Below are 17,993 nucleotides of genomic sequence, written 5' to 3'. Positions count from 1 at the left end.
TTGTTCAAGGTCATAAAACTAGTAACTGGTTAAAAAGAATATAATGTATGTATTGCTTACATAAGGCAATGATTAACTAAATCTATATTTATGCTTCTTGGGGGTTCATTCAACTTACTTACTTACTTACTTACTTATTTAGGCTGTGTTGGGTCTTCATTGCTGCTTGCGGGCTTTTCTCTGGTTACGGCAAGCGGGGGCTACTCTTTGCTGCGGCGTGCAGGTTTCTCACTGCGGTGGCTTCTCTTTGTTGCGGAGCACGGGCTCCAGGCACTTGGGCTTCAGTAGTTGTGGCCTGCGGGCTTCAGTAGTTGTGGTTCGCGGGCTCTAGAGAGCAGGCTCAGTAGTTGTGGCACACAGGCTTAGTTGCTCCGCGGCATGTGGGATCTTCCCGGACTAGGGATCTAACCCATGTCCCCTGCATTGGCAGGCAGATTCTATCTATCTATCTATCTATCTATGGCTGTGTTGGGTCTTCATTGTTGCGTGCAGGCTTTCTCCAGTTGCAGTGAGCGGGGGCTACTCTTCGTTGCAGTGCATGGGCTTCTCATTGTGGTGGCTTCTCTTGTTGCAGAGCATGGGCTCTAGGCGCGTGGGCTTCAGTAGTTGTGGCTCGTGGGCTCTAGAGCGCAGGCTCAGCAGTCGTGGCGCATGGGCTTAGTCGCTCTGCAGCATGTGGGATCTTCCAGGACCAGGGTTCGAACCTGTGTCCCTTGCATTGGCAGGCGGGCTGTTAACCACAGTGCCACCAGGGAAGTCCTGGCAGGCGGATTCTTAACCACTGTGCCATGAGGGAAGTCCCATTCAATTTCTTAAATCTGTAGACTCATCAATTTTGGAAAATTCATCAGTTTTTGGAAAATTCTCAACCATTCTCTCTATGAATATTACTTCTGCTCCATTCTCCCTCCTCTCCTTTTGGGATTCCCATTACATGTGTGCTAGATCTTTTGAGCGTGTCCAACATGGTTTATATTCTTTTTTTTTTAAACATTTATATAAATTTTTATTTAAACAGTAAGTCAGAAATCTTATTTACATTAATTTCTTTGTTCTCCCAAAAGCACACCCCCACCCCTTATAGGATATAAATGTTCATCGAAACTGGTTTGCGTATTGTTTTAAGGAGAGAAGAGGGAGAAGAATGAGCCTCCAGCTAAACTGTCCCGGCCTCTACAAAGAAGTAGGACACGGATCAGAAGCCAGTTTGCCAGGGTCTCGCAGTGCCCTCACTCAGCAGACCCAAGAACAAGGCAGGGTTTGGGCCATCTCTCCTCTTCTCCACCTCTGAGGTGTGATTTATTTTTGTTTTCTCTTCCCAGTCGCGGACCACCTGGAGCCCTGGGGTGTCACAAAGCCCACGAGGCTGCCAGGGTTTGGGGCTCCTCTGGTCCTGGTGTCACCGGCCACTGAGGGAGGCCTGCAGGCACCGCAGGCCCTGGTTAAGGGTCACAGTCCCCGGCCACCGGCAGGTATCACAGTGCATCTTCTTCACTGCAGCCTCCGCCGATCATGAAGCGGAACTCCTGGAGGTTCGAGACACGGTGGAAGTGAACGAAAGCGCCAGCCACCACGAAGATGTGGAAGAGCTGATGGGAGTGAAACCAGATGTCATACTTGCCGGGAAAGAAGTGCTTGGGGATGCGGGCAGCGTACAGGGCTGCTCCTGTGATATACAGGCTGGCTGGCCATCAGCATCAACCAGCCGATCTGCCTTATGGTGGCGGCCTTCAGGAAGCCCTCCGAGACGACATAATGCAAGGTGGGAATGATGCCACTCAGGCCAAGGCCCAAGAACACGCCTGCTCTCACCCCCCGATACTGCGGGGTAGCGAACATGTCCCACTGGGAGACGATAATGGCTGCGATGCCCAGCACACAGATGACAATCAAGTAGATGAAGCACGGTTGTGGGTTACAGTAGAAAGAATAATAAAACCAAGGCACAAAGCTTCCCATCATCAGAAGAGCAATACCAGAGTAATCCAGTTTAGAGAAGAGACAGGAGACCCTTCTGAGTGGCAGCAGACTGTGTGGAACAGCCACGAAAAAGAAAGGCAGAGAATGGCCCCCAAGAAGAATAATCCGAAGACCACCTTCTCTTGCAGGGGGGCCGCAAAGGAGATGTTTGGACGAAACATATAGAAGAACCCCAGGCACAGGAAGAATACACAACTTAAGAGATGTGGCCGGATGTTGCCTGTCTCAGTGTGTATTCTGAAAATGCTCTTAAAACAGGCCCGGAAAGAAGGCATAGGGGACCGGTGTCCATGCAAGAGGAAGTTGTTATCCCTGAGCCAGTCGGGTAGCACATCGTGAGGCATTACTTGCCACCGACCTCCCCAGACCTTACACACAAACTCTTCCATTCTCTCCATGGCGTGGTGGGCTTGTAAGAGGGGGGACATGCCTATAAACCCCTCTTCCTCCTGAGATGTTCCATCATCGTAGCGACGTTCCTCCAAGCATTTTTTATGATAGGAAGAAAGGACAGATGCCTCTTCAAGAGGCTCCAAATCTCCTTGGTGGATGTCATTGTCACCTCTCCTTGTACCATCAAGTTGGTGCCCTTTTCTGAGCATTGTATCTGGCTCTGGAGTCCTGCTGTACTCCAGTCGGTTTTCTGCTGTCTTGTTCATGGGATACCTGCGCCTTTCTTACAAAGAGGTCTTTCTGTTCCTTCTTCTTGGGAAGATGGACTTTTAGGATAGTAAGTTGACCCAGAGCTCGCCGCTGCCTTGCCACGCGTCTCGGGCTCCTCGGAACCGCGGCTGCCGGGACCCCAAACGAGCGGAGGGGCTGCCGGCTGCCGCCACCGCGACCCAGCGTCATGGTTTATATTCTTATCAGTTTTCATCCCCTGATTCTTGGGTCTCTCCATTTCGATGTGGGTATTTTCTATCGATCTGTCTTCTAGTTCACGCGTCTTGGCTATTGATATATCCAAACTGCTGTTAAACCTATCCACTGAGTTCTAAATTTCAGACTTTGTATTATTTTAGTTCTAGAATGTCCTTGTGATTCTTTTTAAAAAAATATAAATTTCTGGGAATATCCTCCTTCCTTTCAACTATTTTGTTCATTTTTTCCTATATGTCCTTGAATATATTAATCATAGTTATTTTATTAATTTATTTTTTTTCATAGTTATTTTTAAATCCTCAAACGTCTGGATTATCTTTGAATCTGTTTCTATTATCTGACTTTTGCCCTCTTGATTCTAGGCATGTGGGGATTTTTTCACTGTATGGTAGAAAATGGGTATAAAAGAACTGTTAGGGCTTCACATGATGCTACCATCTACAGATAGAGTTTTCTCTCTCCTCTGCTAGGCAAGTAGGGTAGATCGGTAATCCCTAACTCAGTGACTAAGGGTCAGGGCTCGGTTTCAGTTCTGATAATGCTCAGTTTGCCTCTGGTTCGCCCCTGTTTTTAGGGCAGGCCCTCTAAAGCTTTCAACTGAGAACCTGGCAGGTCTTTATCTGCTCTTCCCTGAAAGAGAGCAGGAGATTCACTTCTGTCCATCACAGGTTTTCAGCTTCATTCTGTAGCCTTCCAAAACCATGCATCTTCAAAATCTGGCAAACCTTGAAGGAGAAACTAGCCATGTATTTGGGGCCACTCAAGTCTCCAATTTTGTCACTCAAGTTCCAAAATCTCTGCTGGTTTCTCTGTTCCCTAGGTGTCATCTTTCCCAGGAGCCAAACCTGGCTTTTCAGCACCTAGCTACTTCTAGAATCAGTGAGTGCCCCAGGTGAAAAGGGTATGCAGACGCCCAGTGTCCATTCCCTATCACTCTGGGGTTTTCATGTCTTTACTGTTCTCTTCTCAGACCCCTTGGCACGTCTTTGCTTTCTAAGCACTGTAAATCTGAGGAAAATTTTACTCTGCCTTTCAGAAATGTCCAGATTAACTCATGATGCTGGCACAGACTTGGAATTCAGCAAATGTCCTGTGGGGAAAACTAGCCATGGGTTTGAAGCCCCTCAAGTCTCCACCTGTGCCACTCTAGCCCTGTGCACTGCTAAATGTTTCCTTAGAGTCTCTTAGTCCCAGCGGCATCCCTATACATGGGGCAAGCCCCAGTCTTCAGGCAGCACCCAGGATTGACAAATGCTCCCAAGAGAGAAAAGACCTTCTGATTGTCATCCCTGAGTGGTCCTCACCTCTCTGGAATTTTAGTCCCTCTAGTCCTCATTGTTTCTACAGTTCTCTGCTGTCTTTAAATTGTGTTTATCCAGCTTTTTCTAGTTGCCATCAGAAGGAACACTGGCCTGCTGCATCTATATACCTTACTCAAAAGCAGAAGTGCTGAATTATGGAGATGCAATTTCCTATGTGTTTCAAGTGACATTTTTCTATAATGTTTATGGGAAGCATGTAACCTCTCACAAGGTTGCTGTTTACAACAAGAAGCAAAATTGAACTTCAACATGCCAATATAGTTGATTAGTATGACTTCAAATGGGTACCTAAGATTAGCTGCAGATATTCCTCAAGTGCTCAGATCCCGCAGTGCTCACTCTAAGCAGTGAATCCAGACCTCTCACTAACTGCCCATCTCTCTCCTCCCCTCCTGTATCATGTGTGTGTTGGCAGGGAGTGGAGGGTACAGAGGTGTATTAGAACTCCCAGCCTATAATTTAGTCCATCAAACCCACCTTACTTCATTTTCTCCAGTCTTACAAGAGAAGGGTCCATTCACCTGCCCAGAACTAAGCCTCAGTCCCCTAGGTCCCACCTCCTCACTTCCACCCCCAGGATGTCCCTCCTACCCATACAAATGCACTAGGTGCTCACCACCACAGACCGAGGGTAGACGAAAGGTCTGCTCACTCCTGGAACACAAACTCCCAGTCTTGCAGGACGTCTTCATCAAAACTTTGTAGTGGGAGTGCCTCTGTCCTCTTCATTCCCTACTGACATGTCTGCTCCACTGGGGGATTGCTTTGATCCCAGTTCAGCACGGCTACCTTTCATGCTGTCACTGGCATCAAGGTGCCCAGGCATTTACCAAACACAACCTATAAGATCCCACAAGCTGGAGGTCAGCCAGGAGGGCGCAAAAGGAAAGCCTCCTCCCTTCACCGTGCTGCTCTTGCAATCCCTCAGGCTGCTTCTCTGCAGACTTTGCAATGCCCTGGCTGTCTCCTAATGATTCACCAAAGGCTCTGGGACTTCTGGAACTTCCAAGATCCAGAAGGGAGGAAGTAAGGGGAGGAGAGAGAAGAAGGGAAGGAAAGCCATCATTTACTTCTACAATATCCTTTACACTGCCATGACTCACCAGAGGTAGCTGGTCTGAACAATCTCAAGGTCATAACAGTAAACCCATCTCTACAATTAGTGAGGCAACTGGCTGGCCATTCTCCCAGGAAATCCAGTGCACTGACCTTAAAAGCAGCAAGACGGACAGCTGGGGCAATCAAGCCATTAAAAAGTGGTCAGGGGCTTCCCTGGTGGCGCAGTGGTTGAGAATCTGCCTGCCAATGCAGGGGACACGGGTTCGAGCCCTGGTCTGGGAAGATCCCACATGCCGCGGAGCAACTAGGCCCGTGAGCCACAACTACTGAGCCTACGCGTCTGGAGCCTGTGCTCCGCAACAAGAGAGGCCGCGATAGTGAGAGGCCCGTGCACCGCGATGACGAGTGGCCCCCGCTTGCCACAACTAGAGAAAGCCCTCGCACAGAAACGAAGACCCAACACAGCCAAAAATAAATAAATAAATAAATTAATTAATTAAAAAAAAAAGAAAGTGGTCAATCCCAGGACCCTGTTCTTTCATTTCCCACTAACATGGAAACTCTGTCCTGTGCTACCCTTGGCTCAGCCCACCAACACCAAGTCCTCCTGAGAAGTTGGGCAGATTGAAGCTTCTAAGGACACATTCCTTCTGTGCGTGTTCCTCTTGGGTTCCCAAATCATTTCTGGCTAACCGTGCTTGCACCTGGAATCCATGTTATTGCCTGTTTCTCTTTGAGGCTCTGACTCATTTCTGACTTTCACCCTCCTCAAGCATGCATGAAGAAGTGAAAGGAAGTGGACACATATGACGTTTTGTCTACTCTGGGTCTGCTACAGTTGAGTGCCCAGTGCAGCTGTGTGAATGGGAGGGATATTCTGGGGCTGGGGGTGAGGAGATGGGACCTGAGGGAGGCTTAGTTCTGGGCAGGTGAATGGACCCCTCTCTTGTGAGAATGGAGAGAATGAGGTAGGTTGAGTTTGACGGACATAAGCTACAAGCTCAATGTCACTAGGAATGTGGAAACTGCATTACCATTACTACTATATACTCACCAAATTCAAAATATGTCTGATGATACCAAGGGTGCGGGTGAGGATGTGGGGCAATGGGTGCTCTCATAGATTGGCAAAATCACTTTGAAAACTAATGTGGCTTTCTCTGATAAAGTTTAAAATGCACATTCCCTACCACCCAGCAATTCCACTCCTAAGTATATATCTGAGAGAAACCTTTGCATAGGTACACCAGGAGAAATGCACAAGGATGTTCACAGTAGCAGTGTTTGCAAACATAAATGTCCACCACCAGCAGAATGGATAAATTATGGTATATTCATACAACGAAATACTACCTAGCAGTGAAAATTAATCAAAGCTATAGGTATCAGCACAGATGACGACAAAAACTTAAGTAAAAAAAAAGTCACAAAAGAAGACATACAGTATAGGTCTCTGGTATGATTCTATTTTTGTAAAAATCAAAAACAGGCATAACTAAATAATATATTTAGGGCAAGGGTCAACAATTATAGCCCTCAGGCCAAATCCAGCCTGTTTTTGTAAATAAAGTTTTATTGGTACACAGCTTCACCCATTCATGTACATATTGGCCTCTGGCCATTTCCTTGCTATTGATACAAAAGAAAAGTTGAAGAGCTGTGAAAGAGATTGTACAGCTCATAAGAAAATTACTATCAGGCCCTTTAGAGAAAAAGTTTGCCAACCTCTGGCTTAGAGATATATACACAGGTGGCAAAAGTATAAAGAAAGGCAAGAGAATGTTTAATACGAATTTCAAGAAAGTGGTAACCTCTTGCAGGGCGGGCGGCAGGTGCCTATATTAGGGAAAGGTCCAGAAAGGGACTTCTGAAGGACTAGTAAAGGACAGACTTCCTCAATTGGGTGTTGGGTACATGAGTATTTGCTTTATTATCAGACATTAAATGGCACAGATAAAGAGTTAAAAATAAAGCACATGCAAAGCTATAACAAAGCTGTCAGGGAGATGAATCCCCGGTGTGAGCAGAAGCTTGTGAAAAGGGAAGGCAGTGCCCTGTGCATGGCGACACCGGAAAACTGTGTTGGGGGCAGAGGAAGTGGCTGGACCTGTGGGTTCTGGCCTCAGGTAAGCTGGGGGAGGCTCAGCAGACCCTGGGGTCACAGGAGTGGAGGATGTCACCCGGCAAGAGGGGACAGTTTCAAGGGAAGAGGCCTGGGTAGAAAATGACTTTAGAAGCACCAAGGCAGGGCCTGAGGAGTGAAGGCATGCAGAAGGCAGCCGGGAAGGTCAGGAGGGAACAAGGAAGAATGAGGCCTTGGGTGTGGAGAGAAAGGGCACGTGTGGGTGTTCGATGAAGCAGACGGACTCAGTGGGACCAGAGCTGGTGCTTCCCTGCGGACTGGGGAAGGCCAGTGGCGGGGGAGGGGTGGCAGGGGAGCACCCTTAGAAAGTGAAGCCCAGAAGGATGAAGGGGATGCTTTAAAGCACAACCTTTAACATGGACTCCCGACCCCTATGCCCACCCCCTTCCTCTTTTTTGTGAATTCTCTCTGAAACGTTCATGGAGAAAAAAAAAAAAGAGACTCCCCAGTAAAAGACTCAGTTCCTGCAGATCACTGGAACCCACTTCTCAGACAATGCACAGAGCACATTCAATCAAGAGGTACCTGGAAGAAGCAAAAAGCTAAGCTCCTCCAGTCCCTAGTGCAGCTCCGGCTTCAGAGGAAGCTGGAGGCAGGCCCCCTGGTTCCTATTCAGGGCAAGTCCCCAAGTCCACGGAGATGGAAGTCAGAACGCAGAAGAGGCTGGGGATGAGTTACAGCAATTAAAAGACTTGTTGCCTGCTTCCAGAAAAGGTATTAATAGATGCTTTTATTCTTTTTTTTTTTTAAACCACAGTCAGGGAAGAAGAGAAACCAATATTCATTGAAAATCCTACTGTGTGCTGAGAATCTTCCATATGTCTGCTCCCTTAACAGAAGGTGCTCTGTATTTATCCAAAAGGGGAAACTAAGGACTTCGCTGGAGGTCCAGTGGTTAGGACTTTGCCTTCAATGCAGGGGGTGTGGGTTTTATCCCACATGCCTCATGGCCAAGAAACCAAAACATAAAACAGAAGCGATATTGTAACAAATTCAATAAAGACTTTAAAAATGGTCCACATCAATGAAGTGAGAGAATGGCATGACATTTACACACCACCAAACAAATGTAAAATAGATAGCTAGTGGGAAGCAGCCGCATAGCACGCACGGGGAGACCAGCTCAGTGCTTTGTGACCACCTAGAGGGGTGGGATAGGGAGGACGGGAGGGAGACGCAAGAGGGAGCAGATATGGGGATATATGTATATGTATAGCTGATTCACTTTGTTATACAGCAAAAACTAACACACTGTTGTAAAGCAATTATACTCCAATAAAGATGTTAAAAAAAAAAAAGGTCCACATCAAAAAACAAACACAAAAAACAGAAACAAAATGATGACAAAAAAAAAAAAAGAGGAAACTATACTGATGGGTGGAGGAGGGGACCCTGACTGTCCTTGAAAGCAATTTCACATTCCCAGAAGAAAACACCAAACAAGTCAGCGTTTCAGAGGCTTATATCCTCCAAACCGTTGTGATTACGCAGAACACAGTGGGTGCTGCTAAATATGTGTAGAATGGATGACCTCTATGGTCTCTTCCAATATAGGCTTCTGTGATCCTATAAATAACTGAGAACCCAGGGCAGGGGAGCCATCCAGAGCACCCGGGAGAAACATCTGCTGCAGGCAGGTCTCGTCCACAGGTGCAGGCAATTTCTCATAAGGATGGCAATGATTCACTCAGTCTGTAAAGAGTGCCAACAGCACAATGAAATCAAGCGCTGCGACGGCTCAATTAACAAATGCTCTGGAAATGGAGTCCCTTTATAACGGAGTTGGCCGTTCCGCACAAAAACTCGGCATCAGTCACACGGCTGTTGGTTGCGGCTGTCGGTGATGTGATGGCTCACATCAGCGCTCTGGGAAGCTGGGAGACGGGATGTGTCCTCATGTGGCTCCCATCTGTCCATGCACAGGGCTGACCCTGGGTGACACTCTGAGGTTTTGGTCCTGGTTCCCTCTTGGCGGTGATCCTACTCTTGCCCACTGCCCTGCTGTGGACACGGCACACCTCCTGCAGGCCTGGAGAGGATGTGGCCAGGCCTGACCTCGTCACCCACCCATGTCTATGGCGTGGCCCACTCCAGCTTGGTGCTGAGACTCCAAAGATGAGCCAGGCCCGTTCCTCAAAGAGCACAGTCTCCTGGTAGCCCCCCACGCACAGAAATGGATCCACAGAACCCCCAGGCAATGCTGGAGCTACGCACCACAGTACTCCCACCCACGTATGTCTTGAGCAGCAGCTGCGACTGACACATGAAATACTTTCCTTGGAAGAAGGAAGAAAAGGTCTGCGCACAGATTATTCCTACGATGAGCAGTACCAAAGGCTCTCCGGGGAAGGAGAGGGCTTCCCTGCATCCTTCCCCAAGTAGAGCACAACCAATGTTCGGACAGGGCAGAGGAGCTTGCTGTGCCTGGTGTGGAACGACAGCTGCTAAAGCTGCTGGTTGCACCTCCTCCCTTCACGGGGGGCCCATGCTCTGTGGGCTGCCCACAGTTGACTCAGCGGCTGAGTCCACTGTGGTCTTTGCTCACAACCACCTCCAAGTCCCTTCCACACCAGCAACCTGTTCCTGAAGCACATCTACTCCTTCATTTGGGAGGGGCAGAGCAGGCTTCCCCTTTCAGACCGCAGCAGCCTCCCGCCTTGGGAGGGACAGCTGGCCCAGAAGCACCAAGCAGAAGACGTGACATGGCCAGGCCAGGAGAGAGAGGCAGGACCGGGGGCCCTAGAGCTGCCCAAGGTCAGAGGTGTAGCCCATGGGCCAAGACACCACCCCAAAGGCTAAAAGCATCTGACCATCTGTCATCTTAGTTCAGATAACATTTGGAATCAAAGGCCTAAAACAAAGTGGGGTTGTCCCAATGTGGTGGAACACAAGGATGAGGAGCCAGGGGCAGGGGTGGGATGCAGAGGGGCAGCGGACGAGAGCCCTGGAACAGCACGGCACTGGCATCAGGTCAGCATACTGCGCCCTACTCCAGCCCCTACGGAGGAAGGAGACCCATCTGGATTATTGGGGCAGGGCAGAAGCTGGGGCTGGGGGGATCAGGAACTCAGCCATGGGTGGGGAGAAGGAAGGTGCAGAAGACCGGGCAGTGTCAAGAGCTGCTACCACTCTGGGGAAATCACCATCCGGGGATCCTTCTCCATGTCTCACCTGACCTGTGGAGCAGCTTGGAGGCACAGGATCTGACCTAGACCTGGCCTGTTGGTTTTGCACATTGTTGCTGAGCAGCTCCAGGCAAGGTCCAGCTGAGCTGAGGCGGCCTGGGGACCACTGTCTGGTATTCCGTGCTCCAGTTCTCAGGGCAGGACACTTGCCACCCACCCGCGGCCCCAAGTGCCAGGCACAGGCACTAAACAACTAAGGCTGGTCCCTACCCACTCCCCTGGGCCTTATGCTCTGTCACAGGACACTCCCTTTTGCAGAACAAGGCCCCGTCACAGTGCCTGTGCCCCACCAGTAAGGCAGGAACTCGGGGTGGCCTCCTGGAATGCCAGGTGGTGTGGCGCTTAGGAGGCATGGCCGGAGGGCCGCGGGCTCCATTGATGGATTCCAGTGGCACCCCACAGCCTGGGTTCCCAATTCCCACTTTTTAAGTGACTCCATAACTTGATGTATCCCCCGCACTGAGCCGGAACTAGCTCTATCCTTCAGCCGGGGGATAGCCCACCCTCCTCCACCCACCTGATTTCTCAGAGCTGGCTCGTTTGGCTCGGACCCCACCACTGTCACAGCCTTCAGGAGCTGCAGACCCGTACAACGCAGTGGCTGACACACTGACAAATTACTCAAAGCCCAGCTAATAGGACTGAAGCGCTTTCTCTAAGAAAGTGCATTTTATCTGTATTTAAATACAGATAAAATGCACTTTATCTGTATTTAAGCCCACTCTATCCTGGGATAACTCAACTGGCAAAAGTGCAAACCCATCTCAGGGGATGGCAGATGAACTGACAGAATCTACAGATAAAAGAAAGCAAGTCAGCTTGATTCACCACTGCTAGCAGAACATACTGGCAAGAGTTGAGAAGATTCCAGCTCAAAAGCACAGAGAAGGAAAGTGGTAATACAACTGCCGTATCACCATGTCTCCCAGAAGAAAAGAAATAATAAAGGCATCTTTCAGATAGTCAATCCTCAAACACAAGGTGCCTACCTACTACGCGCCAGGCACCTCTACACTTCCTGAACGCTCATCAGAACCCTGGTCAGTGGAGGCTTCCCGTGCCTCCTGCTCTGTGGTTGTGGGGTCGTGGAGGGAGAAGCCCACAGCCAGGCCCCATTCTACTACCCAGCCCTGACCCAACTCCGCAGGAACGCTGACCTAGAGGCAGATTGCAGGCGAGAGGAGGCCAGTCAGAAGGCTACTGCAACAGTGTGAGCAAGACTGTACCAGGACAAGAGTTATGGCCTTGAAACGAAGCATTAGGTATAAACGTGAGACACTTCAAAGGCAGATTCACTTGACCAACTAAAAAGGGAATGACTGTGCTTTTCCATTTCCTTCCTTCTTTCCTTCCTTCCTTCCTTCCTCCCTCCCTTCCTTCCTTCCTTCCTCCCTCCCTCCCTTCCTTCCTTCCTTCCAGCAACAAGTGACTGGGAAATGAAAATGGAGAGGTGGTTTAGAGGGCAAATAGGGGAATTCAGCTTCAGATACACTGAATTTCAGGTGACAGCAGATTATCCATGTAAAAGGGTCCATCAGGATGAACACAGATTAAAGACAGAAAAGAAACTATAAAGCATCAAGTCTACTTTTTTTTTCTTTTGTAAACTTGGTGATACGTCTACTGATAATCCTTCTTTATTCTGCTCCCATCATAATGTGGCAAAAACATTGAGGAAGACAGCAGAATAATGAAAACACCAGGAAAAAAATTATCTCAAGAAATACTCCAAAACCATTTAATAAAATTCAACTCCCATGCCTAATAACACCAAAACCAGACTAGTTACAATACCCAGCGCTGTCAGGGGTGCAATAAACTGGCATTCTCATACATGCTGGAAGACAGAACTCTTTGGAAAGCCATTTGGTATTAACCATCAAGAGCCGTAAAGTGTTAATATCTTGACCTATAACATTACTTCCATAAATCTATCCTAAGGAAATATCCAAAAGAAAGCAATAGGCATGATGACCAAACGAGGTTATCTGTTTCATGAAGATGCTCATTATCTATAATAGTAAAAAATTGGAAGCCACTTCAGTATCTAACCATAAGGGGAGAGATTAAGGACATTATTAGGTCCTTGGTGGAATTATTAAAATAGCATTAAAATGCTAGTTATGAAGACAGCATGCTAACAGGGAAATTTTTTTTTAATTGGCCATAATTTTAAATGAAAAAAGAAAAAAAGCGGGATCTGTGATTATAAAGACATGATAATAATAAAATCTCTGTTAAAGTGGCAGGTTTTGGGGTGCACCCTTTTCCCTCCACTTTTCAAATGTATCGTATTGCTTTTGATGAAAATAAGTGACTTCAAGTGAGCCGGCGAGATGGTACCTTGGCTCCATCCACACTGATGATCCGATAGCTGTTCCTTGTGACATCGTAGAAGTAGGAGACTGTGACGGCCTGCTTGCTCGCAGGCACCCAGTTCTTCTTGGTGCTGGGGTCAATCTGGAAAACGTGGGCTCGGGTGGTGAAGATGGGCTGTTCTCTGCAAGAGGAGAGATGGGCGAATGAGTTGATGGAACATTATGTATAATTTATGATTTCTAAGCCACCTAAGATTTTAATCATTTATGGAGAAAGATACATACGCATGAGAACAATTAAAATAAGAAAAGGGAAGAGAGGAGAAAAAAAAGAGACACCAGCGGAGTAGTTACTGAAACCCAACACCCTGAGGCTGCGGGGCAATTGGCCTAAAGAGAAATTTGCTTAAAAGGCAACTCCTGGTGCGGTGTTTTTGCATCTCCGTCAAGTGTCCTATTCTTTTTCTGACATCCTGTTGGCATTTTTAGGATTTTGCAACAAATTCACTGGGAAACGGGGAGGATTACGCAACAGTTTTAGGATTTTGCAAACCATTTGTGACTTCATATTATATTTCTACTAAATACTTCTCAGATTTGCAGCATTTTATGAATGATGCATTCATTTATAACTGACCGAGCCTTAAAGTTTTACATTTCCAACTTATAAATCTTTGGGTTTTATGTAATGTTCATCAATTCTATCTCTTCTGTTATTCTTGCCTCTGTACTGTTGTTGCTTTTTCACTCACATGCCTGTAAATTCTTAATGTGATTATTAACCGAATTAGCACAGTATCTGTTTCTTTCTGTTGAGTGAGGAATTAATTAGATCTTGCCAATAAGCATTAATAAGGCAGATGGATAAAAACTGTAATGGATTTCACTGCATTTCATATTTTAAGGTATCTACTTCACAGAGTAACACAAAATAAATCATAGACTAATTACAAAATATAATTTTTTTTAAATATAATTATTTTTGAAGAAAGGGTCTTCAGGCAAACTGGCTCGAAAATCCTTTTAAGTGGTCCAAAATAAGACAAAATGGGTGGGGGGGGGGGGAAGCCAGCAGGATGTAAAAATAATCCCATCATTCATAAAATACTATAGATTTAATAAGCACTTATTAGAGGTATAAAATTAAATCAAAATCAGAAAAATTAATTTTTTTAATCCTCACAATGTCAAAGAGATGACATAAAAGGACACCCAAGCGGAAACAAAAAATAAAATCAAAAGGAAAAGTGAATTTTAAGTGTTCCGGTCTCTCGATGGAGTGGTTTTAGGTAAAGCTGTCTTTGAACCCATCCTGGCTATAGAAGGCTCATTATTGGAAAGGAAGCTGTTTCTTAAGAGAGAAACTTTTTCCTAGAAAAGCAAATTACTATGTATTTGAGCCTCATGCAAGGAATACTGAATAACACCATGAATACTGGCTTTAACCATCAATTGTGGATGTAGATAAATGCAGAAACTTTTTCATGACTATTTCTCTGAATCAATAAAAGCCAAGGGCATGCTCTTCCTGTTACCTCAATGCAGTTGTTTCTAGAATCCAGCTTTCCAGAACGGACGCAGCCCAGCATTCCTAGCCCCCTGAAGCTTCCCTTCTAGGTCCCAGGAGCTGGGCAAGAGCCTCTGGGGTGTGGATCACTAGGCCGTTTGTCTTCCCTCAAGAGTGACCAAGTTCACCCACCCACTCAGTCCTAAATCAACACCCTTCCAGCCGCAGGGTGACAGCTGTAGAAACAAAAGGAATATTCTCACTGTAATTTCCTGCATCTGTCGTCGAGAGGGGCCAGCCCGTGGGGGAACGTGTGTGCCTGTGAATACCAGCCCTCCTAATCAATCCACGTGGGGAAGCCTGACATCTGCATCCCCCAGCTGTGCTACTGCAGCCCCGGCACCATGTTTTGCTAATCATCCAAGTACAACACCATAAAAGAAAACACTTGCTCACATGGAATTCTTCTGCATATTTAAGAGGAGGGAGCAATTGAAAGGGCAGGAATACAGAAGAGGTTTTTAAAAGAACCGAATTATGCAATGTGTACAAATAGTGAATCATTACATAGTCCACTTGAAACTAAAATAATGTTAGTATGTCAATTATACCTCAATTTAAAAAAAAGAATTGAATTATGCTAAAATCTCTGCCTCTCTTTTACAGAGAACTACGAGCTGGGCAGGGACCCATGGTCATGCAGGAGCCCTCCCAGGGGAAGGGGCCAGACTTTCGGTTCTTCCCTTGTGTCCTCCACACCGGGGAAGAGGGATTGGGTCTAGGTTTTAGGACCTTTAGACCAGTGTTTCCTAAACCTCTGATAGGAATTAGCTGGGGCATTTAGTAAAAATACAAATTCCTGGGCCCCAATCTATCCCTGCAGGAACCTGGCTGTCCAGGGATGGGGCCTGGGTAGCTCTATTTTTAACAAGAGCTACAGGTGATTTTTATCCTCTAGGAAGCTGGGGAGATACTCACATTAGACATTATCAGATAATCTAGAAATAATGGAAGAAGTCACCCCTACAGCTGTCATCTCTCCTCCAGAATGACAGAAACGACTCCAAGACATCCTCCCACAGCGTGAAGGGGACAACAGAGAGACAGAGAACAGGATCTTTGGGTGCAAAGGCTGAGGGGAGGGGCGTGGAGAGGCAGAAGTGCTCTGGTCAGGACAGACAGCAGCCTGTGGTGGTCAAGCAGTGACCTTCTGAAAGTGCTCTGTGTGCCTGAGGCCTACAGGAGCAAGGAAGTGAGGAAAGCAAGGTGGAGAGGGACGGTGGGGGAGGGACAGGGAGACAAGAGAAGCTGGTAGAGCTTTCTGACCACGGATCAGCCAAAGCCACAAGTCATCTGCTTGGCATGATTCAGGTCAAGGTGAGCATGCAGACAAGAAGGACCCCATCTCCCAATCTGTCCGCTCAGCTCTGGGGATGGAGTGACGCCATGGCAGGACCCCAACCAGAAATGCAAGGACGTTGGGAGACACGGTGGGCTCAGCTGGCCATACACTCAGTGGCTGCAGCCCTGGTCCCGTGGTCAGGCCTCTGCAGGGGAAGGGGCTGCTCCGGCGTGGAGAGAGCACAGTGACCCAGGAAGGGAGCTGCAGGGAGACCCACAGACCCCACGCTGAGGGTGGGCACCATGGGAGGAGCCTCAGCCCTTCTGAGGTCAAAGACCTGTGATCCTCAGGCCTGGGGACCTGGAGGCCAGCTTGGCACAGCTTTGAGTCCAGAAAACTACCCACAGTACTGGGATTTCCACGTGAATAACCAAGTCCTTGGCCACTGGAGAGTTCTATTTTATTCTTCTAAAATTCAAAAATCGAATGGTATTTAAAGAAAAAGAAAAAAAAGGGGGATGGAAAGAAAAGCCAGTTAATATTTAGCTGATATTTAGTTTAAAGCCAACTAATATTTACTGAGTATTTACCATCTGCCCGGCTTCACATATGAGCTCTCATTTAAGATCCCAACGATCCTATGGGGATCCAGGTTGGGAAACAGGGCTCAGAGAGGCCAAGGACCTGCCTTGGGTTACACAGTTAATAAGTGGCAGATCTGAGCTTTGAAGTCAGTTCTAAGTGACACGGCCACCCCCGTCCCTTAGCCATTATACTCTCTTCCTAAAATAATACCTGTCTGTAGTAGGCAGCTTCTGATATGACTCCTGTGATACCCTGTGTAATCCCCTCCCTGTGAGCATGGGTGGGACCTATGACTTGCTTTTTTTTTTTTTTTTTTAAAATACCACGTACTTAAGCAATTTATTTTTAGTAAATTATGGTTACCTGGGTGGGTTTCAGAAGCCAGAGTCATACCTTTCTTTTTTTTTTTTTTTTTTAAAGTCTATTTATTTATTTATTTATTTATGGCTGTGTTGGGTCTTCGTTTCTGTGCGAGGGCTTTCTCCAGTTGCGGTGAGCGGGGGCCACTCTTCATTGCGGTGCGCGGGCCTCTCACTATAGCGGCCTCTCTTGTTGCGGAGCACAGGCTCCAGACGCGCAGGCTCAGTAATTGTGGCTCACGGGCCTACTCGCTCCGCGGCATGTGGGATCTTCCCAGACCAGGGCTCGAACCCGTGTGCCCTGCATTGGCAGGCGGATTCTCAACCACTGCGCCACCAGGGAAGCCCCTATGACTTGCTTTTAACCAACAGAATATAGTGAAGGTGACAGGATGTCACTTTGAGCAGGTGGCAGAGGACTGTGACTTCTGTCTTGCTAGCAGACTCCCTTGATTGACTCTTGCTGGCTTTGCTGAAGCAAGCTGCCATGCTGGGGAGGACCACCCTGCAGCAACTCCAGCCAGACAGGGTGACCTTCAGCCAGAGAAGAACCAGAGGCCCTTAGTCCAATATCCTTGAGGAACTGAAATTCTGCCAACAACTGCTTAGAAGCTTATCTGTCCACACTCGAGCCTTCAGATGAGACCCAACTCCTGGCTGACACCTCGATGACACCTCCTAAAAGACCATGAAGCAGAGGACCTAGCTAAGCCATTCCCAGACTCCTGACCCACAGAAATGTGTTTTTTTGTTTGTTTTTGTTTTTTTGTGAGTAGGAATCAGGTCTCCTATTTTTTTATTAACAGTTTTTCAAAAGATAATATGTGAACATGGTACGAAATTTCGATGACACCAAAGGGCATACAGTGAAAGGCACAACTCTCTCCTGTCTCTATGCCTTCAGTTCTCTCCAGAGGAAACACTTATGTAGTTTTTGAATATACCTTTCTAGATGTACTTTATAAATATCTACTGGCACTTATGGGAAGTGCTTGAAGTAACCTACGTTTGTCTCTAAAATCTTGGCCTTCAGCCTGCTTTCAAACCCATTGCCTATAAATTCCCTTTCAGGTCATAACCACTCTGCTTTCAAAACCAGGTAAAGGCAATGCAGATACATTTTATCCTTTTTCTTTATTGCCAAAAGGGGTTATAATGATGAAAGCAGACCCACACATTTTGATTTAGCCTCCAGCCCTCTAACCCATTAATTCTTTGTTTCAACAATTGTCGAGGATATACACAGAAATGTGTTTTGTTTTAAGCTACTAAATTTGTAGCACTTGATTACACAGTGATAGGTAACTAACA

The 17,993-nt window shown here is 47.1% G+C and overlaps 1 protein-coding gene and 1 pseudogene across 4 annotated transcripts in view; both read right to left on the bottom strand.

Moving 5' to 3' along the window:
- The window catches only part of HOMER2 (homer scaffold protein 2), a 96,752-nt gene that overhangs the window by 35,690 nt on the left and 43,069 nt on the right, over window positions 1-17,993 (bottom strand). For all 4 annotated transcript variants that reach the window (XM_057544192.1, XM_057544191.1, XM_057544193.1 and 1 more), the window contains exon 2: window positions 12,915-13,071. In XM_057544192.1, coding sequence (XP_057400175.1) covers window positions 12,915-13,071 — 157 coding nt within the window. The remainder of the gene's footprint in view (window positions 1-12,914; window positions 13,072-17,993) is intronic.
- On the bottom strand, window positions 1,476-2,742 carry LOC103011516 (adiponectin receptor protein 2-like; annotated as a pseudogene).

This window comes from Balaenoptera acutorostrata, chromosome 3, assembly GCF_949987535.1.
Source record: "Balaenoptera acutorostrata chromosome 3, mBalAcu1.1, whole genome shotgun sequence".
Taxonomy (NCBI): domain Eukaryota; kingdom Metazoa; phylum Chordata; class Mammalia; order Artiodactyla; family Balaenopteridae; genus Balaenoptera; species Balaenoptera acutorostrata.
This window is presented reverse-complemented; position numbering and strand designations above follow the sequence as displayed.